Source organism: Falco rusticolus, chromosome 13 (assembly GCF_015220075.1).
Source record: "Falco rusticolus isolate bFalRus1 chromosome 13, bFalRus1.pri, whole genome shotgun sequence".
NCBI lineage: Eukaryota > Metazoa > Chordata > Aves > Falconiformes > Falconidae > Falco > Falco rusticolus.
The window spans coordinates 20,569,702-20,596,923 of NC_051199.1; the positions used below are offsets into that span (position 1 = coordinate 20,569,702).

At 37.7% G+C, this 27,222-nt stretch overlaps 1 protein-coding gene across 12 annotated transcripts in view; it reads right to left on the reverse strand.

The window, feature by feature from the left end:
- Window positions 1–1,328: 1,328 nt before the first annotated feature.
- The window catches only part of ATP11B (ATPase phospholipid transporting 11B (putative)), a 71,175-nt gene continuing 45,281 nt past the window's right edge, over window positions 1,329–27,222 (reverse strand). The window contains exons 25-33 of one of the 12 annotated variants that reach the window (XR_005107257.1): window positions 26,905–27,043; window positions 24,864–24,887; window positions 23,353–23,418; window positions 22,937–23,040; window positions 22,145–22,310; window positions 18,156–18,241; window positions 10,593–10,726; window positions 3,780–3,853; window positions 2,417–2,454 (exon numbers count right to left, since the gene is read on the reverse strand). Coding sequence is in view for 11 of the 12 variants with exons in the window: in XM_037406751.1 (XP_037262648.1) it covers window positions 2,262–2,454; window positions 10,593–10,726; window positions 22,145–22,310; window positions 22,937–23,040; window positions 23,353–23,418; window positions 24,864–24,887; window positions 26,905–27,043 (826 nt within the window). In the remaining variant the exon portion in view is untranslated. Of the gene's footprint in view, window positions 2,455–3,779; window positions 3,854–5,745; window positions 6,860–9,185; window positions 10,727–13,753; window positions 13,877–18,155; window positions 18,242–22,144; window positions 22,311–22,936; window positions 23,041–23,352; window positions 23,419–24,863; window positions 24,888–26,904; window positions 27,044–27,222 lie in introns of those variants that run through there. The other 11 variants (XM_037406760.1, XM_037406759.1, XM_037406758.1 and 8 more) reach the window with 11 other exon arrangements.

The window sequence follows — 27,222 nt, forward strand, 5'->3', positions numbered from 1 at the left end:
CTTAAGTCTTCTTATGCATTGTTGCAGTGTATTATTTGTAAGTCTTATTTCTGGAGTGTGCTTTTCAGCGGGGAGAGGGGGAGGTATGGAATGCTTCTGCATAAAATACACTTTCTTGGTAAGTTTGGGGGGATTTAAGCATAAAAATAACCTTACTCTAAATGGTTACAAGTACAAAACGGCGCTGAGCTTTCCAGCACTGATGTCACCCAGCACGTGAAGGAAGACACCACACACAGTGCAGCCGTTTAACATGGATGAAGACTACCACACATACAGAAGGTGACTTTTTTACTGCTGAACCTAATAGGTAACTTACGACTTGCTTCAAAACTGCTTTACGATGAAACCTGTACCGAGAAATCCTTACTTAAAAAAAATAAATCTTAAGAATGCATTTAATGAACTTTTGCAATTCACACATTATTGAAATAATATTGCCAGAAGTCTCTGTAGAGTTTACTTGAGTATGGTAATGCTGAATGGGTCTGGTTTTTAAACCCATGGTGCCATTCAGGCCGCTGAGCTTTCAAGAGTAGACCACACCATTATGTATTGGATAAAATTATAATTTTATCCATCAGAAATATACAGTCAGCTAAACAGTACAAAGCTAAGGGCTAAGTATCTGCGTGAGTAAATATTAAGAGTTTTGCTACAGCTGTCTGTAACTCAAACCTGGCCATTTAAACTGGTACAAAAATCAATGTCCTCCTGGAAGTTCATCCACTAATGTTAACAGAAGCTGCCTCACTGTTGTTATTTGAATGTTTTACATGAAATTACACCTGTTTCCTTTCAAAACTCAATTCTGTGTCTTCAGCGTATAAAATTTCCAGGCCTCCTCCCTTGATGAGTTCATTGGCCAGCTGGCAGGCAGCAGCATGAGCACCCTGCAAAGCAAATTACAAACAAGAAGCTGCCCGGGAAACCTGCGAGGGCGAGAGCTTGGTTATGTTTGCTATTGAAGAAACAGGCGTGAAGCCCACGCTGGGATTCACCACTAAGCAAGCATCCCAGTAGGCTCCCAGGGGAGCTGGGGCTACTGGACCAGCAGCTGGAGGGGCCCCCCCTTACACACAAGGCGCATAAAGTTACTTCTCCTTGCTGGTGGGCTTCCCTCCAGCCAGAGAAGGCAGCAAGGCGAGGCCAGAGGCGCTCTCCATGCTCACCTCACTGCTCCTGAGGGTCTGGGAGGGGTGGAGGTAGATCTGTGTGCGCCTGCTGGGAACGTACCTTCAGCCTGGCCCCTCAACGATCCTGGCACACAGAGCAGCAAGCCTTGCTTTACTGTGGCGTATTTGCCATAATTAAAACAATGACTCAGCTAGAAGTGAAAGTTTTATTTAATAAATATACTTTTAATAAACCATTTTTAAAACAACGTCTACTGACCAAGCTGTACAATGAGCAAGCACACAGACTCGCTGTCAGAGAATCAAAAAGAACATGAGGCAGCCACAGTGTCAAGAGGTCCATAATTCTTTGTACTAATTATTGCTACGGTTTCCAGTTGCCAATGCCCCTTGGTTACCTAAAATTAAGCATCAACATCTTTAAAAAGGTACTTCTTGCAGTTCAAGTTTTTTTCTTCAAAAAAGCAGCAGAACTTGATCACTCTTCAATAAAAAACCAGGAGTCTAGATGATTCATTACTTTCGCATGCATAGGACCTGAAATCTCTCACAGGCCTGTAACTAGGAATTGTAAAAATATATTCTTTGCTGCAGTAATGGTATCTTCTTTATACCTGAAAGTGAGTCTTTTTTAACAATTTTCCCCTTTCTAAACTATATGCCCCATAGATTCCGTTTTCTCCAATTGCCAAAATGTAAAAAGGTTGAAAACCTGCTGATGAACAAAATAATTTCCTTTAAAACTGCTGAGGAAAAGATTACTGTACACCACAGGCCACTTAGGTGCTACGTCTGGGTTTCTTTCAGACAGGTCACGCTTTGTATCATACAGAGCAGTGAGTGCATTTCATTTCTTTCCACTTCATGTTACACATATAGAGGTCTCTTAGCCCATGGCCCCTCCAGTTCTACCCACTTTATGCATTTATACAAACTGGAAACAACAAAAAAAAAGTCGTATCTACAGTGCTGACAATTGTATGTACTTATTGTAATACAACATCATAGTGTGGCAACAGCTAGAGCAAGGCGGATACTCCAGAGTGAAGAGAACATTCCTTTTAACAAAAGCCACAGCAACTTGGGACAGCAGGTAAGGTCTCTGTACCGAGTTTTCTGATGCCTCTAGCAGCAGTATTTAGCTGAAGGAAAAAAAAAACAAACTATGGAAAGCAGAAGCCTTGCAAATACCGATGCAGATGCACTTCTAAGACGACTGACGGCAAGAGCTGATACAGCCATGAGCATCCAATCTTTCCTCCTCCTGTTATAAACTGAGTCATCCCAACAGAGAGCAGAAACCAGACAAATCATGCCACTGGAAGCAAACAACAGAAGCAAAGAACGTACAAAACAACCAACAATAAAAATATTCACAGAAAAAAAACAACCAAAACCCAAAAACCCAGATCTGCAAAGAAGGAAGTCTAACTGGGAAATAATTTAGGAACAGAAAAAAGGCTAAAATTAGTCCATAATGAATGGTTTGCCCAGTTTTAGGAATAACTCCTGTAAAAGAATGATGTCTGTGTAACAAGCAGGTGCAGTGACCATGGTGTCAGAGCTATTCTACACCACAAAAAAAATAAATCTCAAATGGTTCATAAACACTGAATTTCACCAAAATCACTAATATCCCGAAGTATCAGAATTATTAAAAATAATGTAGACTATAGGCTTGAGACATTGCTACCACTAGAAAATGAGGGTTTTTTCCCCAATATAGAAGTTATACTGTCATAAAAAAAACTGTGTTTGAAAGTATTACCAAATGTGTCCGGTAAGAAATTATAGTTGTCTAATATGCATTCTAAAGTTGCATAACCTTTTCTCAAATCATCTTTTGCACTAGAAAACAAGAAAACATTCTGAAAATGTAAAGCCAAAGTTTCCAGCATTCCTTCCTTTGTATTTTTTTTTGTTCCCCCTCCCAACCTTAAAAAAAGTACAGAGTATTTGAAGCAGAGTGTTATTTACATTTTAGTTTGTCAAACAGTCCAGAGCATCTTCCCACTTAAATCTTTCCCACTGCACTCCTTAAAAAAGCCTAAGTTTGGCAACTAAGACCTATGGTTTTTTCCAAGTAACAAAAGCAAACCCTATTTTTCACAGAACAAGACCTAAATTCTGCTGAGAACTCAATCTTGTTCTGAAGGTGGCTATGGAGAAGGTGCTTCTTCAAAGACACTGCATAGTAAAGTGACTACACACCATGCTTTTAACTACAAACATCTACTATAGGCTCTTCCGCTGTACCTTACAGATTTCAAGGCTAAGAGGTAATTCTAAAACATTTCCTCTCTATGGCACATCCTCCCTCCCTCATTCATACTTTAACTCAGAGATGAACACTTGCATTATACTGAATTAGCTGTATTTATTTTGTTCATTCGTCATGAGGGATTCTACACTGAGCCATGCACAGTGAATGGTTTCATACGCTTCAGCTGTCAAAGAAACAACATTTTTCTTCCTTGAATAGAAGCAATTTTAAGATTTGTGACATCAGTACAAAACCACAGTCGCTTCTCCCATCCAATGTGTTTGTCAGACCAAAATCTCTGGTCTTACACAAACCCAATTCTATGTTCTTACTAAATGAGAAATTACTGACTTAAATGTACTGCAAATAGAAAAATATACCTTGGCAGACAGATGGATTCTTAAGTTCTTCCTGAATTGTCTAAATGCATGTTTCTTCGGTAACCTTACAAACACTGGGAAAAGGGAAAGTAGGAGGAAAGGGAGAAGAGGAGATGGAAGGTTTTAAAGAAACGCATAATGCACGTAAATTATTCTTCAAATCTAGGACTGTGCTTCTTTTGTGCAAATATATTTAACACATTTGTGTGGTAAAAGCTAAAATATATGTATGTACAGAGCTGAGCCCATCTAAATGCTTGGAGTGGGGTTGTATAACAAAGCCTCTGCTTTCTGCTACACAAAACTTACCACAGTTTATATTTCAATGCACGATGCACCAACCACACAGACTAATGAGGTTACATGGCCACACAAACTGACGGGATGAGTAGGATGCTATGGCTGACATGGACAAACAAGTACTTCTGAAAAGTGACACACGGTGATTTAGATATAAGAGATACAGCTAAACAGCAGATATCTGATTAGAGTATTTCGAAAGATTCTTTACTTCCTAGGTATCCATAGCAGTATGAAGACTAAGAATGAGAAGCTACCAAGAAGAAAATTGCATTTTTATATAATATTGAATCTGTTTAAAAATAATAAAGGAAGTTACAGGAGTTTGTGAAATTAAGAGTATTTTGTTACTACCACGTATCTGGATAGAAATTTTCTTGGGGACTGGAGAGATGACGATCAGTTTACTGCATCTCCACACAGGAACCAGGTCTCCAACTAGATGCGGTCAGACCAGTCACCTGTTAATACCTATTACATGGAATATGTAAAACAATTTTTAGTGATTCTTAATCACCTGGACACTCAATGTGGGGATCTAGTGTACAACTAGAAATTTTCAAGCCTAAGCTTCACTGCACTTCAGCATTTGAAGACAATACAGATATGAACTACGACAGGTTTAGTGGAACACATTTAGTGGAAAAGCAGGCTATATTTTGATTTTGTTTCTTCTGTTTCGTAATTAATTTTTGAAGCTTCTTAATCAGTTTGTGAACTGGTCTTCATCTATACCAGTAGGACAAAACCCTCATGTACTACATGTTCAGGTCACTACCAGTTTCAAAACAAGGTTGCAATGACAGTTTCTTTCCTACACAAACACTGCCTTGAACAGTGAGAGCCCACAGGATCTGCAGCCTCCCGTTTATAGCGAAGCTTCCAGCCGCTAAGGCAAAACTCTAGTTCCAAGAGGAGAACTGAAATAATACCGGTTAAAGTCATATTCTTGTTTACGATGATAATGAACAGAGCTGTTTATAGGTAAGGAATATCGAAAGCATTTGATACAAGGAAAAACGGACCTCTTGAACACCTCCCCTCCTGCAGCTCACTGAACTCAGGACAATTTGGGCTGACCACAACAAGAGGGATATACTCCTCTGGCAGCAGCCCACACCCACCAAGACGTCATAACAGGAGGGTAAGATGTGTCTGCCTGAATTATGAAATAAAAAGTATTTGCCATTTAATTTGCTCAGGAGACAGCACTTCATCAGTGGAAACTTGTGCAGGCAGGGTGAAAGCAGCTAATACTCGTTTTGTCCAAATCCTATGCTTAACCACATCTTCATTAAAGAAGTTCTTGAAGGGGTTATTTAGTCCGTGTTCAATTTACAGTTTATTCCACCCAGAGATAACTTCAATGTGCAGTTTTACATCTTTCGCTGTCTGACAGGAAGATCCTTCCCCTTATTGATGGGACTTCAGGGTCAGAGACTAAAAACGGGATGTCCAGCAGCAGCAGCAGCATTTTTAGCAGCCTCCAGCCATAAGAACTGCCGTACCTAAAGCAATGCTCTATGGGTGCCCTGGCGGCAGCACCTCCATCTCATCTCCCACAGCTAAAGGCAGCCAACAGTTTACTCATCCCAGCTGAACCAACAGGCGAACATTGCCACCCAGCCCCAAACATGCAGACACGTTTATACCGGGACAACAGATGTACCTGCAAGACGTACCATTCAAAGCTCCGTCTGTGCAATTTGCTTTTATTGGCATACTTAGGTATCAAAACATTGCCATCAATGCCTCGGATCCTTCAGATATATGAAGATAATTAAGCATTAATTGTATCTCCAAAGTACAACATGACCAAATATAAATACACGAAAAAGTAAAACATGCAAAAATTCCCCACCTTTGAAAGGATTAATAATTAAAAAAAAATTTATGCTAGTGAGACTTCCGTACAACGCACCAACTCTTACACATTTTTCCATGTCAGAATCAAGAGCTGTTAACAAAACATGCAGGGCATAATATGAGATGACTGGCTTCTGAATTATAATTTAAGAGAACAGTGAACCGTTATATCCCTTATTATTCCAAATTATTAATTTGCTAAAGTTAGCAGTGTTCTTCAAAGTAATGACTAACATATTGCCACTCAAATACTAGCATAAATATTTGAATTGTATTTAACTCTCAAAAATTACTAAACTGACTGCTTATAGAATACAGTAACCGTCCACGGAAATAACAAAACAGATTTGCAAACTGCTAAGACTGTATCTGTAAGAGACAGCTGCAAATTAATGTGTGTATTTAAAGTGAAGGGTCATCATGAAAAATGCAACTTTAAAAACGTTTCGTTGTGCAAATTCAGTTCTATTGGATCACCTGAAATTGGGAGGAAAAAGATTTTTCTCACTGTCATACAGTGATGTCTCAAGTATCAAATCCAAGATTCCAATCTGCTCATATGGTATCAAAAAAAGATTAAATGGTCAGAGGTAAAAGCGGTCCTTAAAAAAAAAAAAAATAGCAATTTGTAGATATAATTAGAAAAAAAAAAATACTGGAAGCGATTACTCTCCGGGTGACTTATGCTAGGCCACAAGACAAGCCACAGTTTGTATTTAGAAGTCACGCTAGTCTTTTCTAGGGCAGGGACGTAACACTGAACTTGCTTCAGAGCCTACTACAGGTGTGTGAACACCACATGGCTTTCACAAGGCATTTACAAATGTCCCTGTTAACAAGTGGGTGAGTCCATTGTGGAGAGAGTCAAGATGCTTCTGTCGTTGGCATAGAAGGGATCCGATGAACTCCATGATCTAAAGTAACAATAAAAGAAAAGTTTGGCTGACTGGGGACTTATAATCTAACAGGTGAGGAGAAATATCTATGATAAGTGTGTTATGAGATTAGAGAAATAAAACTCTTTAAAAGATTAATCTATTACTTTCATGTAGGCACCTGCAGTTCATTCAAACCTTTGAAAACACACTGGAGTTAATCATGCCACCTACGTAATTAACAATTCTACGTTTACCTTTCTAGCAAAGTTTACTCAAAGCTACAGCTATTTTCATTACTATGAACTAAAATGACCAGAGGTTTATACGCCAGTTTTACAACTAAGTTTTAATATTGCGCCTCAAGGAAAACCTGCACGTTGCAGGCACAAGCCGAGGTGCTGTGAGTGCTACAGCCCGAGGCCGTCCCCTAACACCTCAGGGCACGCACAGCCCGCCGCGGGAACTGTGTACTGCTGCTCCCACGTCAAACATCCACGCTACCTAAAGCTGTGGGCAGGCAAAACTCACCTACCACCACGAATCTATTTCATCCCTTACAGTTACATTTAAGTTAAAACTTAAGGCATCAGGAAAACTACCTAACGGGTTACAGCTTTCGATTCAGACGGGATCTCGCAACGTCTTCTCTCTTAAGGACAAAAAGACGTACTGTTCCGGGTGGAACGTTATTACAGGGCTGTTATGCGAAAAGCTGAAAAAATAGAAGGTTGGAAAGCAGGAAATCAAAATGTAACAAACCTATCCTCCAAATCTGCCTCTGTCAGAAATCTGCTGTTTCTTTAGAACTTTTACATGCAGTGCCTTGACACCAGTACCACTAACGGGAGATCGGAACAATTCAGTAATGAATCCTACTGTACAAGAAATGTATGTGATCCAGCATTCGTAGTATTTTAGTGACTGACAAGTTGACGGACAATTTAATGGAACAGACAGACAAAAATGCGTTTTATCTTACCACACCACACATTTTATATTCTAACTGGTCAATGAAGCTATAGAAAATACTTCTTGAATATATTTTACAAGCAGTGAATTAAGTATAAGAGACTGTATTCCTGTGGCCCACTACTCCAAGCATTTGTACAACTTTTGATTCATTGCAGTTTCTATCAAAATTTGATACCGCGTTTGATTTCACGTTCAGTTATCATATTTGACAGAATATCAGGAGCACAGAATACAACAGAAGCTAGCTTCAGCAACACTATTTAAAATAGTGCTCTTCATTCCACAGCACTCTCATAGACAACTTATTTATCAGCATTACTTCAACAAAAATAATCTGCAGCTACTTCTTGGTTGAATAAGAAGCTATTTTATACAGCCCAAGTACTCAAAAGAGCATCCCCCTGTTTGGCACTGCGCAATCCTCTGAAGATTTAAGTAAAAATCAAAGCAGTTCAAGCTCGTGAATAAAAGGCTAAATAATTTTACAAGCATTTTAAAATCACCAAATGGATTTCTTAACCGTACCTTCAGCATTTCACAACTTGTAACTGCCTCAGGATTTAGTACATTAAAAAATAAACACAGACTTTAATACATATATATATAAATATATATATATATATATAAAACCAGGAAAGCATAGGGGAAAAAATAGTCTTAGTACCTTGACTTTTAGTCTAGGTTTTAAGTGTCTGCTGAGTGGAAGGAACTGAAGTCACTAAAGAAAGCAAGTAAGACTAAGATTTTTTTTTAAAAAGAGAAAAAAAAAAGAAAAGAAAAAAAAAAGGATTTTCTAGTTGTACTGTGCATAAATGTAAGTGAAACTAGAAGACGGTTTCACAGTAGTTTCAACCAGAGACAGAAGCAAAACCTACAGAACTTCAAGCCCATAGTTTAGCACCATCATAGTTTAGCATGTTCATTAAACACAATGCTGACTTCTGTGTTCTAAAAATTCTAAAACTATTCAGCTAGATGGAACTTCATCTGAAAACTACATGAGGTAAGCAGACAAGAAACCTGAGAAAAAGCAGTCTTCAAAAAGTATTTAATATTCTGTCAAATATGAGTTACTTCAATAAATATTTGTAAGTTCTTAAAAGAAAGAAAAACTGAGTGGAGAAGAGGAAATTGTAAAAATGTAAACGCATTGCAGGAAAATAAACCACAGAATACCTACCTTGTAAGACTACATGTTACTAAAGCAAACGTTAACTAAAAATCTGCCCTAATTAGATAACAATAAGAAAATAAAGTAGCGTGAGAAGTTCTTCATTTGGAAAGCACAGTTTTACAGTGAATTGGAAAAAAAGCCCAAAAAACTTAAGAGCAACTGCTACCAAAATGTTGATTTTTTAGACCAATCAAATGCTCACCTTGTAGATTAAAAATTCTATTAAATTGTTTATTTTATACATCATGCCTGCTTTCTATACAGCAAAAGTTTGAATTAAAAATGTACTTAATCATAACAGTTCATTTTTCATATGGAATGAAACATTTTGCATAATCATACCCTAGATTTGCAGAAACGTTGAATAAATTTCATAAGCAAGCCAGAAGAGAGAAACCGACTGAAACCACAGACACTGTATTCAACACAAGAGTTCAAACCAGAGGTGTACTACATACCAAGGAAATACCTAAAGGCAGAATCAGAACTGACAAAGCTTGTCAGTGAAAATTACCCACACACGATTTTATACCGAATGAATGATACCACCACTTTTAACCAAAAGAGACAAAGTTGTTCAAATACAAAATGAATTTCCTTGAAAAATGTGTGAAGTGCAACTTTTTCAGGTTTGCCTTTTGACTAATGAAGGACCAAGATACCATTCAGGGACTGAGAGATTACGATGTACAAAAGACTTTTTATTTCGACCCCCAAATATTTCCAAGTTCGTTAGCTATCCTTCTTTATCTGGAAATGGGGAGATGGCACACTAGCAGATTTAGTACGAGCTTTTCTTACGGTTATGCTGACGGCAAGAGCAGTACTGCTCCTTAGATGTATTTGATTACTTTAATGGGATTTTATCCCATTGAAGTTTGTTTCACACGTGGTTTGTGAAGGAAAAAGATTTATTTAGCACATACTCTGGAATGGCACACATGATTTTGACAATACCTTCTAGAACCCAAAAAACATTTAAAATCCTTAGAACCTGAAGGCTCTGTTCTGTCAATCACTCCAATTTTAGAAATAGATTATAAAAGTTATACTACAAAAATATTTCATCTTCATATCAATCAATGGCTGAAAGATTCAAAGACTCTCCTTCTAATAATGAAGTTATATTTCGGGGGGGAGCGTGAGCCTTTTGTATATCTTCAGGAGTAATGCAAGCTCCAAGGTAAATATTTGGAGGTTGTACATCAAGAGCCAAAGGGAAGTCTTGCGACTTTACAAACAACTCCTGATTCATCAAGGCAAAGAAATAATCGTAAAGAGGAGAACAAAACCAGCAGCAAGGCTTGATTTTTCCAAAGAGAAGAATGTACAAATCAAGAGAAATTATGATAGATAGAACACAAGAACTTGTAGTAAGCCAAACTAAACAACAGAAATCTTTTGAAAACTGTTTTCCCCCCTCCCCATTCCAAAAGAAAGCACTCAAAAAGAAACAAGAAACTAATTTTTTAGGATGAGAAAGGTACAATAAAGAGTTGCATTTCCTACTTAAATAAGCAAAACCTGCAGCTGGTTTGCTAGACATCTATTGCTGCAGGTTCATCAGGTTCCAGTTTATAGGAGAATCGTCTGCAGCAAAGGCTATTGAGAGAAATGCCACACCTGTTGACCCGGGTTGGACTACATCTTCCCATCAGTCGTTCCAGCATTCTTCTAACAGATGTGCATGCTGTTTCCCCATCTGAGAAGCAGCACATGGAGTCCAAGCAGTTGATACCTGAACCTGCCTCAGTAAGCTGGAAGGAAAAGAAAAAAAAAAATTAAAATTAGTACTCAGATTTTAGCAATGAGATGTTATCAGAAAGCACTTAGGAAAAGCAGGTTTTCTAAAAGTTAAGAGTGTTGATTATTTTTCAATTTTATAGAATTACAATGACGAATAACATTACCATTTCCCTTCCTGAAGTCTATCTATACTAAAATCTACGCAATGGTTGAATGCAGCCTTGGTGAGGGTATGGAAAATGTTTAGCACCGTCTCTGCTTAATGTTGGAAATAAACTGGTCAGCAATTCTCTGTTACAGCTATAGTGCATCTGTGGAGCAGCACATCACAGTTTGAGCTGTGATGCCTTGATTGACCTCAGCAAAGGTGTAATTTATACAAGCTGCAGGCCTGTCCTATTTTAAGGGAAATTATCAAGAGAAAGCTTCAGACCAGGGCAGCTGAATACAGTGCAGCTACCTGACTGTAAATAATAATTTTTCCTCAAGAAATGTAGAACACAACTTCCTATAATAATTTATGTTATTTCACTACCATAGATACCCTTGGCCTGGTAAGGAACAAAAGCACATTCCTGATTTGCAGATATCCTTTCTCTAAATGCAAAGAAGGCTGATGTTAGAAAGGTTCAGTCATGTTCATGCCAGCATGAAGAGTAATTCGACATTAGCATAATAAACTTTCTATTGTTCATTCTTTGTAGGTGAGAAAGACCCAGACAAAATGAAAGCAGTAATACACAGGTGTATGGGTTCACGTTACGTGCCATCTATCAGTGCGCTCCTCTTATTTTTGCACGCTAGTCAACCACAGCGTAACTACAATCTGACTAAAAACTAGTACTGTTGGAAAGAGAACGTCCAAAACCGATTTCCACGACCTTCCCAAAAGGAAATAAAAACGTGGAGTGTGGGGATGCTTTTAAATTTAATTTGAAACTTCCCATAAGAGCAACCTTTCAAACAAATGCTGAACACACAGGATAGATTTAAACATCCGTTATCCTCATTTCACTCTTGGACACCAGTGAATGAAGAAATCTGGGAGAAGGCATCTTTGTCTATGATAGGACACAGCTCACTTCAGAGCTTCTCCCAGTTTTTCCCTGTGTGACCGAGACTTTGGTTTCCAATCCCAGTTTCTCTCATGCCACCCACACTTGCCCAACATCACAAGGAAAGCAAAGAAATTCAGTTTCCTATGGGAATGGTTTACTATGAGTGGACACATTCCTTCCTAATCCCCCCACAGGCAACCGGACAGATTACAGCTTCATAACAGAACAACTCCAATCCCAAAAGAAGAGGCAGCTAACAGGAACAAGAAGTGTTTGGAAATCCAAGAGAACAACCCCAACTGGTAGGAGAAGGGGGGAGCACATGCGCAGAACTGGTGTTTCCATGCGTCTTTTCCTAAGCCTGCCCATTCCTCAGCTCTGTTCTGCATTCCCCATGGTCCCTCCAGATCCTCCCAAGACACTGCTTCGTATGATGCTTACAGTACTTATACCTAGGAGGCCATGAATGAGTACAGGCAGATTGCACACTTCTGACTAACCCGCACTCATCTGGGAGGTCTTTTGGACACAAAATTAACATTTACTAATGACCTGAGGGACAGGAGCAGAAGCATTGCAACTGACAGGTCTAAAAGCGGCTCTGGTTAAAACCAAAACAAACGACACAGCTCAACAGCGCTTGAGTCCCTGAACGCCCTAGTTTGATGACCATATGGTCACAACTGTACTGTCACAGAAGACACCAAGATGAGGAACAGCACAATTTGCAGCACTGCAGTACTAGGGAACAGGACCTTCACAGCCACTTCATACTGCGCTCACAGCGTATCAGACAAGAAATGACACAGAGCAGAAGGAATTCCTGTTAGGAGGTCAGAAAGCACACTCCCTGCTGCACATGCAGTGATCTTCACAGTTGCATTCACAGCCATACAGAACAAACTCTCAACATTCCTACACCTAGGATTTCAAAAGGAGTATTTAGTCCATCCATTTTCTTGAAGCAGACCAAGCAATACCTTTAAAGTTACTGTAAAAGGTCATATTACAGTGGTTGTATGTGGGATCGCATGGACCAGGGGGATCTGCCGACCCAACAATCTTAGATATTATTCAAAGCGGGTAGGCAGAGGAATCAAGAGTAACCCAAACTGCTTTCCAAGGAATGAACCCTCAGCTCTGGATATTGGAGCACTGGTGTCTCTTCTTCACTAGAATCTCCTTTGTTCTTCTCAAGTTAGATACTCACAAAAAGCTAGGATCATGCTTGAACCACAATTTATGGAAAAGTCAATTATTACCCTTTTAAAAAAAACCAGCAAATGTGACCTTACATAAGCCTGGAAACAACATTTGTATTTTATCAAACTCATGGTTAAGCGTAAAGTAATACTGGGAGAACATCAAGGACAACATAAAAATAAATTCAGTTTTATGTGTAGATACATTGTGTATCACTGCCTGGTGAGCATGGATTTTTACATTTATATCCACTACCTGGAAGGAAGGAAGATACTTTTATTATGCTATAGAGTCCTTTCTCTCACTTTTATCTCTGTGGCAGACAATTACAATCATAGCTTTATATCAAAGTAAAACCTGGCATGGTAAAGCAGTAGAGCATAATGGTCTCTGAAGACCTGCAACAAACCCTCAGGAAACAAAAGGCAGGAGAGACAATGGTTTAAAAAAAATTAGTAAATATAGAGAAATATCTGATAGTATTGGTATTTGGGCTGCAAATAAAGTAACACATTTTCAGAAGGTAAGATCTGGATCACAATAAACGTAATACTTTATATGATAATGGCCCATTTCATGTAATAAATCAAAAAGCAACTGAAGTGCAGAATTAAAGAATGATTCAGCTTGATAAGAAAAAATGGAACCCATACATATGATGCAAATTTTCTTGTAGATACCAAAAATATGGGTATTTTTGAGATGACTCCATGACTGTCTATATGATATATATAAATATATGTATACACACACATTAGGGTAGAGTGGGAGTACTACCTAGTGAACGTAAGAACTGTCGGGTAGGCTAGATGGATCTAGCAGTTGCCTATTGTCCTCCCCTCTGTGCCTGCTTTCAGCAAAGTCACATGCTGAGCTGACTGAACCCTTATCTTCTTCCATCTAGAAGGACAGAAAAGCAACAAATCTTATAAAGCACCATGCTTGCATCGCTTTAAAACAATTACCATTTTTAAATGAACTTTCATTTTACAGATCTGTTCTTGAGAGAACAATGCATATTTACAAAGTAAAGAAGCAATTTTTTCAAATTAATCAGTGGATCAAACATGGTTTATCAGTGCACAAGTATCAGAAGTGTTCGGTCTTTTTGCGCACCACAGACTACAAAAGGGGAAAACGATCATTTCCGTTTGCTTGTCCTATTACAGGGTATTCTATATGCCACAAGACAGACATTTCAAGTAAACATTTAATCAGACTGAAATATACAGCTGGGTGGGACTTTGTTAAATAGAAAATGTATTTAATCTTGTACATCAAGTTAAAGAGCACCACAGCATATTCTCCTGAGCCCAGGTCCTAGCTGTCAATGTGTCTGATGCCACAGAGGCATTTCAGAAAATATATGTGAGATGGTTACTATTCTACAATTAAATTAAAACTTGCTCCCTACTATAAAGCTCACTTTCTTTAACCCTTAATATACCGTATGCCAAAACCCCAAACAATTTGATTTAGAAATATATATAAAAAAAAAAAAAAAAAAAGAGAGAGTGTTGGCATCTAACAACTTCACTGGCAGTTACTTTTTCAAGTCGTCTACTTTTTGTACTCTTCACCTCTTTCAATCAAATAAACCCACAACTGCCAAACTATTTTGTTATTTCAAAGCCATTAAGGCAAAAGTATCTTCAGGTAAGTAAGTACGTGCACTTTTGTGACAGAACATAAATATGAAATACTCTATTCTCCTCTCATTTATTCCCTCTTCCTGCAATAGATTCTACGGATTAGCTATGCTAATGCAATATACAAACCTGTAAAGGAAGAAATTTCCCTTGTTCAAGGTTTAGTATATTAGGATGTTCTGGTATACTTCACTAGTGTGAATGCATGTTTGCACTTGACTAATCTTTTTGGAAATTGTATCTTAATTACAGAAAACATATGCTGTAAAAGGAACAGAAACCTGTCTGTTCTCAGCTTCTACACAGCTGGTCTGGATCAGATATGAAAGCTCTTAGGAGGGGAATTCTATGAAACAGTAACTACAGGAAAAAATTCAGACAAGTAACGAAGGCCGTAAAGCCAGGACCAGGAGTCTGGAGTTCTGGAGACAGCTGAAGAAAGCAGATCTGTTCAGAGATGAAGGGAAAACAAGGCAACAACAGTCCTACGGGCCTGCAGATGGGGAAAGCACGGGGTCTCGGCTGTGCTATGGCAAATGCTACAGTATGAGAGTCCCAGATATAATGTTATGCACTGACAGCCTTCCCTGTAAATAAAAACTTGTGTTTTACATTTCCCTAGTATTATGTACAGTCATAACACACTGTCCAAGGGTAAAACCTCTATAAACAGTTAATCCCATCAGTTAGTAGAATTAAAACATCTATCTGAGCAACACTTCTCACACATGTTTTGTGACAGTTCCTATAAAGCACAGAGACACATATACATACATACACACACAAAACTTTGTTTACAAAGAAAAAACTGAAGTGAGATACAATGGGGCCCAGTTAGTACCCTAAAATGCACATTTCACATGTTCCAAGAACAGGAGAGATGGCTACAGAGGAAAGTAGTAGTATTCAGTCAGTCCCCAGATAAGCATAAAGCCTGCACCTGACCTCTGCTGCCTGATTCCTCATCATCCCAAGTTACAAAAGTGACAGTAAAGTTCAGAGGCGAGAGTTTAACAGGCACACACAAGACTGCATTTCTGACCTAAAGGAACGACACGGACACTTAAAAGACCCACCTCAAAACTCTTAACTATATATCACAAACGTACTTTATATAAACTTGGAACATTTTTTGCACCCTGTGAAGCCTATAGACATAACAATTTATTGTAACATCATACTTGTCTTTTAATTCACATTCACAAAGGTATTTTTTTGTGTATCAACAGAACGGTAAGCACATTTGCAACACAAGACGTAACTCAGTTTAACCTGGTGATACACTTCTTCTAAGGGTTTTAATATATATTTAGTAAACTACAAAAAACTGCCAGCGTTGTTCATCAATCCACGTGCATTCTGCAGTCACAAGGGACGCAGCTACTGGGTGGGCATGTACAAAAGAGGCGTGACAGAATTAGCTGCTTCCATCTACATTCACCATGCAGCTCTTTTGTTTCATGTTCTTAAGAGTTCTCCTTGCTTTCTCTGCTCTATGCTTTTGCAGAACAGCTGCCCTGACCACCACAAAAACTAACCCATGGTCTTCACTCCAAATTCTTTGTTATTTAGTATAGTGAAGTGAGTAGTTTCCATCTGCAAACTTATTTTCCTTTTTATTGTTTTAGGTAAGCATCCATAGGATAGCTTCCCAACTTTGTTCAAATGAAGAACTAGAGAAACCAAAGTCCTTGTTTCTTTCTTGTTGCACTTTACAACTTCAACTGCACAGTGTAAGGCACTCTGTGCTTTTATTTCAGGTACCTTACTATTAGATATTCAAGCGTAAAAGTTCTGACATACACGAGAATTGGATTTGCATAATCATTTGTTACTCAGACAAAATAACTTTCCCATTTTTTCAACCCTTTCCCTAAGTGTAATATGAAGAAAATCCCCTCAAAGTTAGCAAGTGTTCTCCTGTTTTTAGTATTTTAGTAACTACAGTGCTACATTCCTAGACAGCTTTATTCTTCTTTCACCCTCCAGTTGCATAACCCTTAAAATGTGTTCAGTTTTGGAAAGTTTAACGGAATCTTTTGTAATGAAATCTTTGGTGTAGATATCATGCACCACGTAATTCACTTTAATAATGCAGTGAGAAAACAGAGATTTACTGGAAACATATTTATCCAGAGTTTTAAAAATGTAACTTATTTACATGGCACGGATAAACCAAGAATTTTAAAAGCTAACTTGTACAAGCTTTTGCACAGGAAACTGCAATGTTGCTAAGTTTACTAAAATTCAAGAGGTATATTGCAGTTTGCCTGTTTTTAAGCTAGTAAGCACTGAATTTAAAAACCAAACAAACCAAAATCATCCCACCGCTACCTCCCTGGGATGTTTGGAAATCTAAGATGGTTATGTTTCACACTGGGACAACTAACAGCTAAACATAACAGCCATTTCAAGTTTTGCCTTGCAAAGGCATAGCGTGCTCCCAGAGGAAATACAAAGCTTTTTCTCCACCCACCCCTCTCTTAAAAGGACTTGTATCACCCATTTCAATTAACCACTTAACTTTCTGCTAATAGTTGACAATGTCAGCTTCCTGTCTCCCACTTTTCCTCAGTTAAACAGCAATTAACCCCCCAAAATACAGTTAGTTGGTTCTGCTAGCACCTATTTGCATGTATTTAAACAACAGTCACCTAAAAAAAAATATTTGAAAGTAATCAGGTCATTGCATTAAATTCTTGTTACAAAATACAGCAATAGATAAGGGTGGGATAAAACATCAAACAGGTTGAGACATCATTGATGCATAAGAATGTTTTCGTCTTACAAAAGAGAATCAGCATTTGAAAGGATTTCACGTACTGAATTTAACGCATTTCAAGAGTTTCAGAATCATAATGGTTCACCTATCACAGACACATGTATGCTTTGCTATTTTTTTGAACAATTTTCTAGGACTTTGTAGCCAAATGCCTTTAGGAATATGTAACTATACACATTGAAAACAAACAACACTCAGTTTATAGATGCACAGAACAAACACAAAAAGCCTTAGCCGCACAAGTGTATGTACAACCCAAACTTAAAAGCATTTTCTGCGCTTTCAACACACGTGAAAGCAAATTAAAATGGGCAAACAACTTGCAAGAAATCGCTGCCTGAAAGACATGGACCTTCCTGTCACAGCCTCAGGGAGCTGAAATTATCCAACATGCAAACAGCACTGTTATTTTGATCATAAAGAAATTAAAAGCATTATAATCATGCTAGAAACTGTGATTATTTAACAATGGATGCAAGAAGAGCTAAATCTGTATTCTGAAAGTTGAGCATCATGCTAGGGATGTTTTTTCCTAAAAAAAGCACGTCCAATACATGCTACTTAGGAGAAGCATTTGGCTCAAAACCACAGAGCAAAGCCAAGAAATAACCAAACTGAATATATCTGCACTAGAGGTATTGCCCTCTCAACCCACTAACATTCATGCCTCTTCCCATCTCTCTCAGCACTGGTTAGTTCACCTTCAGCATGCATAAGAGTTGATGAGGAACTGTCCCTCCTACTCTACCTAATTTTGCTCAGCTGATTCCTTGCCCTGGACAATGGCTGCAGTGCGATGAACTCGTCACTTAAAGCAACTCTGTTGGAGTACATCTACAATTGGACAGAGAAGGGATGGAACATACATGTCAGTAAGTAGCAGCAGTAATTTTCTAAGAGAAAGACACAGGACAAGACATTGTTATTTAAGTGGAATACACACCATATACAGAACACAAGCCTGGTACCTTCAGGGCAGCTCCTGGGATCATCACGGCCAGCTACTGTTTGGTAGGACCATTCTTACGTGTACCTTAACTTTCACACTGAGAAAAAAGGCCTACACACTTTTACATCTATGCTTCACCAGTCATCTTTATTCAGTATTACCTTCTCCCCTCAATAGTGCTGTTTTACCCCAAAATTTTTTTTTTACCCCAAAATTTACATTTTGATTCAGATTTACGTTACTGTCCACTTCCTCCCATACGATTCTGTATCAGGCCTGAAGTCAGAAATGACCCAGAAGCTACTGCAGGGCAACGAACCTAAGTCAAACACAACAGAATGCATTTTCTTCAAGGCCAGCAAAAAAAATCTTGGAACACACACACACAAATTACACGCATACACCTTAAGTGCATTAAGAAAGGTAAAGTTAAACAAATTCATCCCTTTATAAGACTCAACTCATACTTGTCTGTCAAATTTTTCATATACTGACTTCCCAAAATGGAACAGAGGGGTTTTTTAATTTGTTGTGACACAACAATATTTATATTTTAAAGTTTATTAGCAGAATTTCTTAAGTGTTTCTCTCTCACACCAGTTAAATTTCTTTGCTATCTCACGAATAACTTAGCTACATGTAACATCTAACTGATGAGAGACAGACTGACTGTTGATGCTATAACCTTACACCGAATAAGAGATATAAACTCAAGTTCCTTATATACTGTGTGAGGTAGAAGCCTACACATACAATGAATTCAGAGCACTAAGTTGGGCTACTTGCACAACTTGTGTGCTCTTAAGTTTCTGAAAAATTAAAACAATACAAGCAAACATTTTCAGTTGAGAAACCTGTGTTTTGCCCACTGCTCCTGGGAATATTTCAGAATTTAAATGATGGTGGACAGAAACAAACAACCTAACTAACTCTGATTTAAAAATCACTGACCGGTTCACGTAACAATTTATCTTGACTTGATAAAAACTTGGTAACTGTAAACTAAGGTTTTTCTTTCCTCCAATAGGCAAATACACTAATTTAGTCCTACAATTAAAAATAATTTAAAAGATTCATTATACAGAGGGTGTACCTACACTACAAGAAACGCATTTAAAAGGGCACATACAAAGTTTCACTCTTTCAATGACTTCCACAGAAAATTCCTTAGCATTTAGGACAAAGACATTCTCCAAACTCATTCTATCTGAAATTCGGAGTCCTTGCTCTGCTTTGAAACTGAAAGAAAAATATTTACTAGAATTTTTTTAAACAAATCTAATGAGACATAATAATGAAAGAAGCATTCTGTTACTTCTTGACAATAAATGTGGCAAGTTGGTCATCTGTTCATCTTCATTTATGTCTACTTTCTCAATCCAAGAGCAGCCGATGAAATTCATTGGAGCTGATTATCCCATTAAGAGTAAGAGTGGGAAAATCTCAACAGATTAAACATCAAGAAAAGGAACAAAAGGGAGCTTTCTTTTTGCAAGTACATTTTTAACTATGATTTCACCACCAGACACAGAGAAACCACTGAAAGGCTGCCGAAGCCTTTCTAGTCAAATCTGATTTTAGATACCTCGCCTTCGCAGTATCAGCAACTAAGTGTTTTCAGAAAAAAAGTGTTTTAGTAAACAAACCCTAATGCTGACACTGTCAAATGGTAAAGTATAATGGGAATAAGCGGGGCAGGGGGGCAGCTGACTAACAGATGCACAAAGCAAAAACCCCATGGCTATGAATCCAGCTATAGCCACAGGAAAGTTGTTAAAAGGCATTCATCAAGATTCCTTCTTAAAAATAACAAGTCCAACTGTGTCCTTGAGGACACAACCATAACGGAAGCAAACTGAACGCTGAAATTCTTTAAAATCGATTCAGAAAGGAAGAGAATGCAACAAGAAGCATACAGATTAAGCTAGGGAAAAATCATGCAGGCTTTTTTGTTTTTAATTCAAGCACTTTGGGAACATGAGAAACCTCAAAAACCATACCAGTACACTGTGCCAAACAGAAACAGCTGATGTACAGGATGTACAGGAAGGAAGGAAAAGGGAACAGTTCAATAAATATTGCCACTAGTCTTTGAAGGAAAAACAAAAAAAGTATCATTGCCTAACTCTTCCTAAATCAAGACTCTTTAATCCCAAAAGTGCACTAACATTCAATCAAGAGGCTTATCAGGTCTAGTTGAACAGTCTTCTGAAAGCCGTAGTTATTTACCTTGGCTTTTAGCTACTAAATTCCAAGACCAGAAAAAGCAGCTAATATTCCAGTTTTGAGAAGGGACTAATGGGGCATTTTGGCTAGCAATAGGTTTGTTGGCATGTTGATCCTAGCCAAATTAAGAGAATGATTCACATGGATTTGTAACACACAAATTAGAAGGGTAGTGTAATTTCAGTAAATCAACATGCACTTACATCAAAGTAATTCCAAGCCTAGATGCTGAAGGTAACAGTACTGATGTAACGTAGTTAAGAGTTCTGTATGGCACATCGCTCAGTGTAATTTGGATTTCGCAACTAGGACACCACAAAATCATTATGGCACACAAATGCACTAAAACCTGCTAACAGGTGGCAGAACATAACTGCATACCAGGTATCTTTGTCAACTGGATTCTTGATCACTTTCACTTCTTCTTGGCCCTATGCTACTTGACCTCTCATCAATTAACTGGAAGAAACCAACATAATCACTTGCAGATGAGAAAAAGATGCAGAAGATAAGAAGTTATGAACATATACTATTTTGTTAACTGAATACAGCTGGGGGATTCATTATTCCCATACTTGGTAATGATGAATGCTGTGCTGGAATACTGTGTTCACTGGTGAAATCCAAAATTCAAGATGAGATTGAGGAATGGTGAAGATTATAGGAGAAACACAAGAATGATTAAAAGACTGGAAAATAACCTTTTTGACAAGAGATGCAAGTCCGCTCTACTTATCAGTAGAAAATTAACTTGATCACAAACCGTGACTAAAACAAACACCTGTTAATAGAAGGCTTTTCAGTTTAGCAGAAAAAGTATAAAAAGATAAAATGCTGAAAAATGAAACCAGAGACAGTAACTATTAGAACAGTTGGGTGACTGTTGGATGACTTCTTCATAACTGTCACTAAAAAGAAGAAAACACTCCAACATAGATGAGACATTTACGTAAAAGACAGCCTAATTTCAACAGAGTGATTTCAAGGAGTTTTTGTAGCCTGTGTCAGGCAAAAGGGAGATTCTATGATCACAGCATATCTTTAGACCTCTTCTATGAATTTATGACAACGCCACATGGATCATTACCTTTAATTACATAATCAACAATCAAATACATAGCATATGATATAATCAAGAAATACTAATTAAGACAAGTCCTACTAGTTTTTAAAATTGTTTTCATCCCATTTTAAGAAATATTCAGTGTCAATTAGTTGAAGACAGAGCTTCTAATACCTAGACAAAAGTGAGAATGTTACCATCTTTAAAGCAGTACAAAAATGCGCAGTATGATATTCTCATACCATTGCAAGCTGAGATGCAAAAGACTGAGTGACCCCCTTATCAGTTAAATATAATTTCTTTGTAAAATGGTGTCCTCATTTTTGTAATTTTAAATTAACTATTATGTTTTGAAATGAGAACACTTCTACGCATTAAACATGACAACAATTAAAGAGGATAATTAAATACCACAGGAAAGTATTTAGTTTACAAGACAGATTTCAGAAAAATCGTTCCTTAAGCTATTATCAGGTTGGGTACAAAAGCATAACATTACCTGAGCTTTTTCAGTACTTGTTGGTTGTAGATGTCTGTACAGCACTTTCTTCACAACATCAATAAACAAACAAGCAACTACTATGAGGATTATGGCAAACCAAGCAGAACCACTTGACAACAGTTGAACAAACACAAAGTACATGTCCTGGGTATGTAAAAATGGCCTGAAAAGTTAAAAGAAGTGGCAATTACTAAAAGGAACTTCTAGAAAGCACAGGCAGGCTCAAGTGTATCTTATTTTACATCAAGCAGCAAGTCTCTTAGGATGCAGTTACAACTGCATGGTGTGCATGAAGTAGTCTAGCAATGTGTTGGACCTGACCCACGAAGAAACTCTGGGGAAGTAGGGTACCAATCTTTGGAGGGAAATGTTCTGTTTTAGTTTTAAATTGTGTTGCAGGAAATCAATCACTATCCTGTCCCTCCAAGGCTGCTCTGAATCACTTTACTGATGCAAACCCCAGCACCTTCATTTCTGTTGCAAACATTTACCTATTATATAGCATCTTAGGGAACATATCTACTTTTTAGAAACAAAAATGCCTTTATAGTCACAGGCTGTCAGAGACAAGTAATGCCTGTCTTTGAGCACAGGACAGCTTAGTAGCATTGCTCAAAATTTCTAAAAGAACCACCAAAAGCAAGCAGCCGCTCTATATTTAAAAATTTATTTTCCAACACCTGTCACAAAATTCAGAGGAAGACTGTAGAACATAGTACTTCAGTGTGTTTTCATAGCTTCATCTATCATATGTGCTATAGAGGGGGGGCGGGGAAGGAAATCACTTACCAGATAATTCCCCCATAAAACAAGGAGAATATGAAATAAAATACAATGGATCCCCAAGTAACAAAATGGTTTATCCATGTCCAGAAGTGAGTTTCTAGTGCCATCTAAAACAAAGATAACTTCAATGAACTTCCTTTTTCCCCCCACTTCACGGAGATTTATAAATACCAGTCTGAACATACTTCGAGAACTTCCATTAATTAATTCCAAGAATTAAGTATTGAATATCGTTGTAACACCCAAAAACTACAACAAAAAACTTTAACCACCATTGAAACCAAACACAAAAAACACTTACCTGGAATCCTCAAGAATCAATTACTTCCATACACCTTTTGAATCAATTTTAAATTATTGCTCTATTTCATATTTGCCTATATATCCAAACACAGAGAGTAGTAAGTTTAACATCATACCTTCATCGTAACAGTTATAACCATAACGGTGAAGACCAAAGTACCAAATGTCCAGTTTCCAAACATCTAAGAAAATGGTTCAGCAAAGATCATGGAAGGAAAAAAAGAAACACCAGTTAAGAGCATTCACGGTAAGTTAAGATTCTTCTCAGGTCAGCTACACTAATGAAACAAGTCTGTGGACATAAGCTTGTGACAACTAATATCATGAAAAAGCAAGTAGGATAGAACACAGACTACTAGAAAAAAAACCAGAGCTTATAAGAGCAAAATTCACAACCCACAAGTCATCTTCCTTCCTTCTTGGTTCAGAACATATCACCACAAAGGCTACATGAATACGAAGAAAGTCCAAAACAGTAACATGAAATGATACGAAAATGAAGATACCCATTTGATCAGTTAAGTATACCCCCCCAACAGAACGCAAGTTCTGGGTGGAAGGTATTCATTAACATAAGTGCAGAGCACTTTGAGTTTGAACATTTCCAGATCATTTTTAACATGCAGCATCACCTGAAAGTTCACTTTTTACCCCAAGCACAGTTTTAAAATTCAAAAATAATGGCGCCATTGTATTTTTTTCAAAGAAAATTCTAACGAAGACACTTTGTTTCAAGGCTAATACAAACAAAATCAAGCTTCAGTTCTAAAACACTGTATCCGTCAGTTTTGTATTCTCTTGCCTATGTAAATTAAACTATCAAAACTCTGAACAAGTTCTACAACAATAAAATCTCAGCTCTGACAATCAAGCAGGGATGCTGAGTTTGTCATCTATCTACACACATGCTACTCAGACGCTGCCGTTCTACAACAGGTCCAACTGCTCTGCTCCTGTAAGCAGTCTGGGTGCTGTAACTGAAGACGCTGCTGTTTCACAGTTACTTTTGCCACTGACATACTGAACAATGATCACAACCTCAACTCCTTATTTACTGGTAGCAAACTAAGCAAGCAAGGAGAAAGGTACCACATGCAGACAGGCAATCAAAGTCATCCTAGAGTTGATTTGTTAGTACAGCACAGAGGCATGGAACTGGGATTCGCACATTGTAGTCCTTGTTACAGAGCTCTGACAAAAAAAATCCCAACAGCCTGATGACAGATCTCACAACTGCTTTACTCATCTTTACACAGGGTACAAAACTGAGGCAGCCATAAGCCTGGCTTTACTGATAATTTCAAGCATCTTAGCTATAACATGTCTTCTGAAGCCTTCTATTTACTTTTCACATGGACAGCAAAGTTTAACAAAGCAACGTGCTTGCTGTTAACTGCTCCAATAATAATCCTGAAGTAAAATTAGACTACTGCTCCTGAGTGACCCGTGAAAGAAAGTGTCTTTGCTAACACTGTTCTCAATGGCCACAGAGTTAGAATGCAACACACAAATGGATTCTTGCCACCATTATATTTTTGAACACATATACACTGTGGATGCTGCATCTTCTAATCCTGTGAAGTAACAGATACAATATTTTGTATCTCCTCCTCTTCTAAACTCTTACCATTTGCCTGTTAGGTTTCAATATCTGACGACATGCACAGCATGAAAAAGGGGGGAGAAAAAAGAACTAAAAGATCAAGTTGTTGCACAATGTGTTGAGGTAAACCTGACAAGCCACCAGCATTAACAGATTATTTACAATATCTTCTATTCTGCTTTGCTCCAAACTGAGAACTTGGAATGAAAATGTGAGGTCTTGCACTAACACTACCCTGTATCACACATTCGTACAAAGTGATCACTTCTTGAGGACTTCTTATGAAAAAGCACTCAGCAATACACAAGTTTTTCTTGTCCTTAACTTTGGCTTTTTCAGGCACACATTAGATTTGCAATATACTTTATGCACAGCAGGTATTTCACTGCAACACACAGTTTACCAGTTCCAATAACCATCTTTCAGCAAACACATGAGAGAGAAAGAGTAACTCCAAATAAACGCTAAGACTTTTTTTTTTAAGTCACCATCACAGAAAGCATGAGAAGTCAAAGGGCATCTGAAAGATTTACTTCTAGTATGCTCATTCATAAAGTATATTTTTAAAAAATCTTGAGGTTAATTTATACAAGAAACCAGTAAAAGAACTTTCTCCACCAAGTCTAAATCAGCACAGTGGTCTTGATTTATAGAATATAATCCGTTCCCCAAACTAAACATCTACCACTAAATACAATGAAAAGCCTGTTCCTGCCTTGTGGACATTTACTAAGCAATTCTGAAGTGAGGTGTTTTGACAACTAAGACAGATGCAGAGAAAATGCACTGGATCCATAGTGTAAAATTACTTCATTAGAAGAGCACCAAAGATCCTTTACCAATTTACAAGAACTTCAAAGTCACATAGCTTGTAACAAGTAACAAGAGAGGGCACACACATACCTCAGTTGTAAGAGACATTTTAGTCTCAAGCATAACTACGTTAATGATCTTATCAAACATCTCATTATGAAATGGGTACTGCCGCCAGCTGCACCACTCCCCCTTTACTGCTCCTTTCCCTTCAGGGATGCCACCCACCACCAGTTCACATGCTTTCTGATTTTAGTCACTCAAGACAATTCTGGCCACTGTCTGTACATCATTATACGGAAATCCTTTTTTTTGGCTAAACTTCTTGAGCTCATGCCCATTCCCTATCAACCGGGTGACCACTGTGAATACAACATGATGCTATTTTTGTAGCTTGTGCCATAACTTGCAACTCTACCAAGCCCTACATGAAAATCAGCAAGCACTTCGTATCAGTAGTAGGAACGGCATGAGGGAAGCAAATGTGTTTTGGTATCACTACCCATAATAGTTTTATGAGGAAAGAAATCAGTATCTGATTACTCTAAATTGGGTTAACTGACTCAGGAAAAAATTGAGAAAGTGGGCTTGTAATGGTTTCATCCAACCTTTATAGAGTTTTTTGTGTATGATTTTTCCTGTGAACTTCAATTTCTTTAAAACAGAAAGTGTCAAATTAGTATTTGACGATTTCATTAAGTTACTGTCCTTAAAACATGCACTGAATAAAAGTTAAAGCAGCTTGCACCACATACTCTTTAAAATTTCTGAGTAATTGAAATAATACATCTTCAGAAGAAGCTTTAAGACTTTTGGCAACTTTCAGATTTAAGCCTAACTTTCTAACAGATGCTAAAGAGAAGCCACCGTTTGACACTGCAATTAAGTCCAACTCATTTTGAGTTCTGAATGAATGAATATAAATTCTCATATACTGAAGTTATGATGTACGATTTTGACAACACCAGTACACAAAATAAAACAAAGTTGAAGACAACCATAATACATTTATTTTCTTGAAAGATATGTTCTTCATGGACATACACTTTCTGACAACGTCTTACAGCTTTCCACACTAAGAAATGTTACTGTTGATAGCGCACATGAATATTTTCAAAGCATCTTTGGTAATTAAGTAGTTCACAAAAGTAAAAAATATTACATTTTTCTGAGACAAGAGGATGTTAAAAAAAAAAAAGAAAAGAAGTATCAGCAAAAATATAGTGACAGAATAATTCTTATGCTATTGTACCTGGCCATTTCCCAGCAGAGAAGTGTCTTCTCCCATTAGAAGATACGAGCCATAAAAGAAAACAAATGCATGAAAGAAGCCCAAGATGGTCCAGTAAAGAAATGGTTTAAACCCCAGATGGGCATTTTTACTGATGTCTCTGGAGAAATAAAAGAGATTTTGGATTTTAGATAGTCTTTATATAACCCATCAGCTATTCACATTGCATGACAGCTACTGCTTTGAATAAAAATGGCTTTCAACTGCACCAAAAAACATTTAATGAACGCTGACATACGAAAAAAATACATAAATCATGGGCAAAAAAAGAACTCTGAG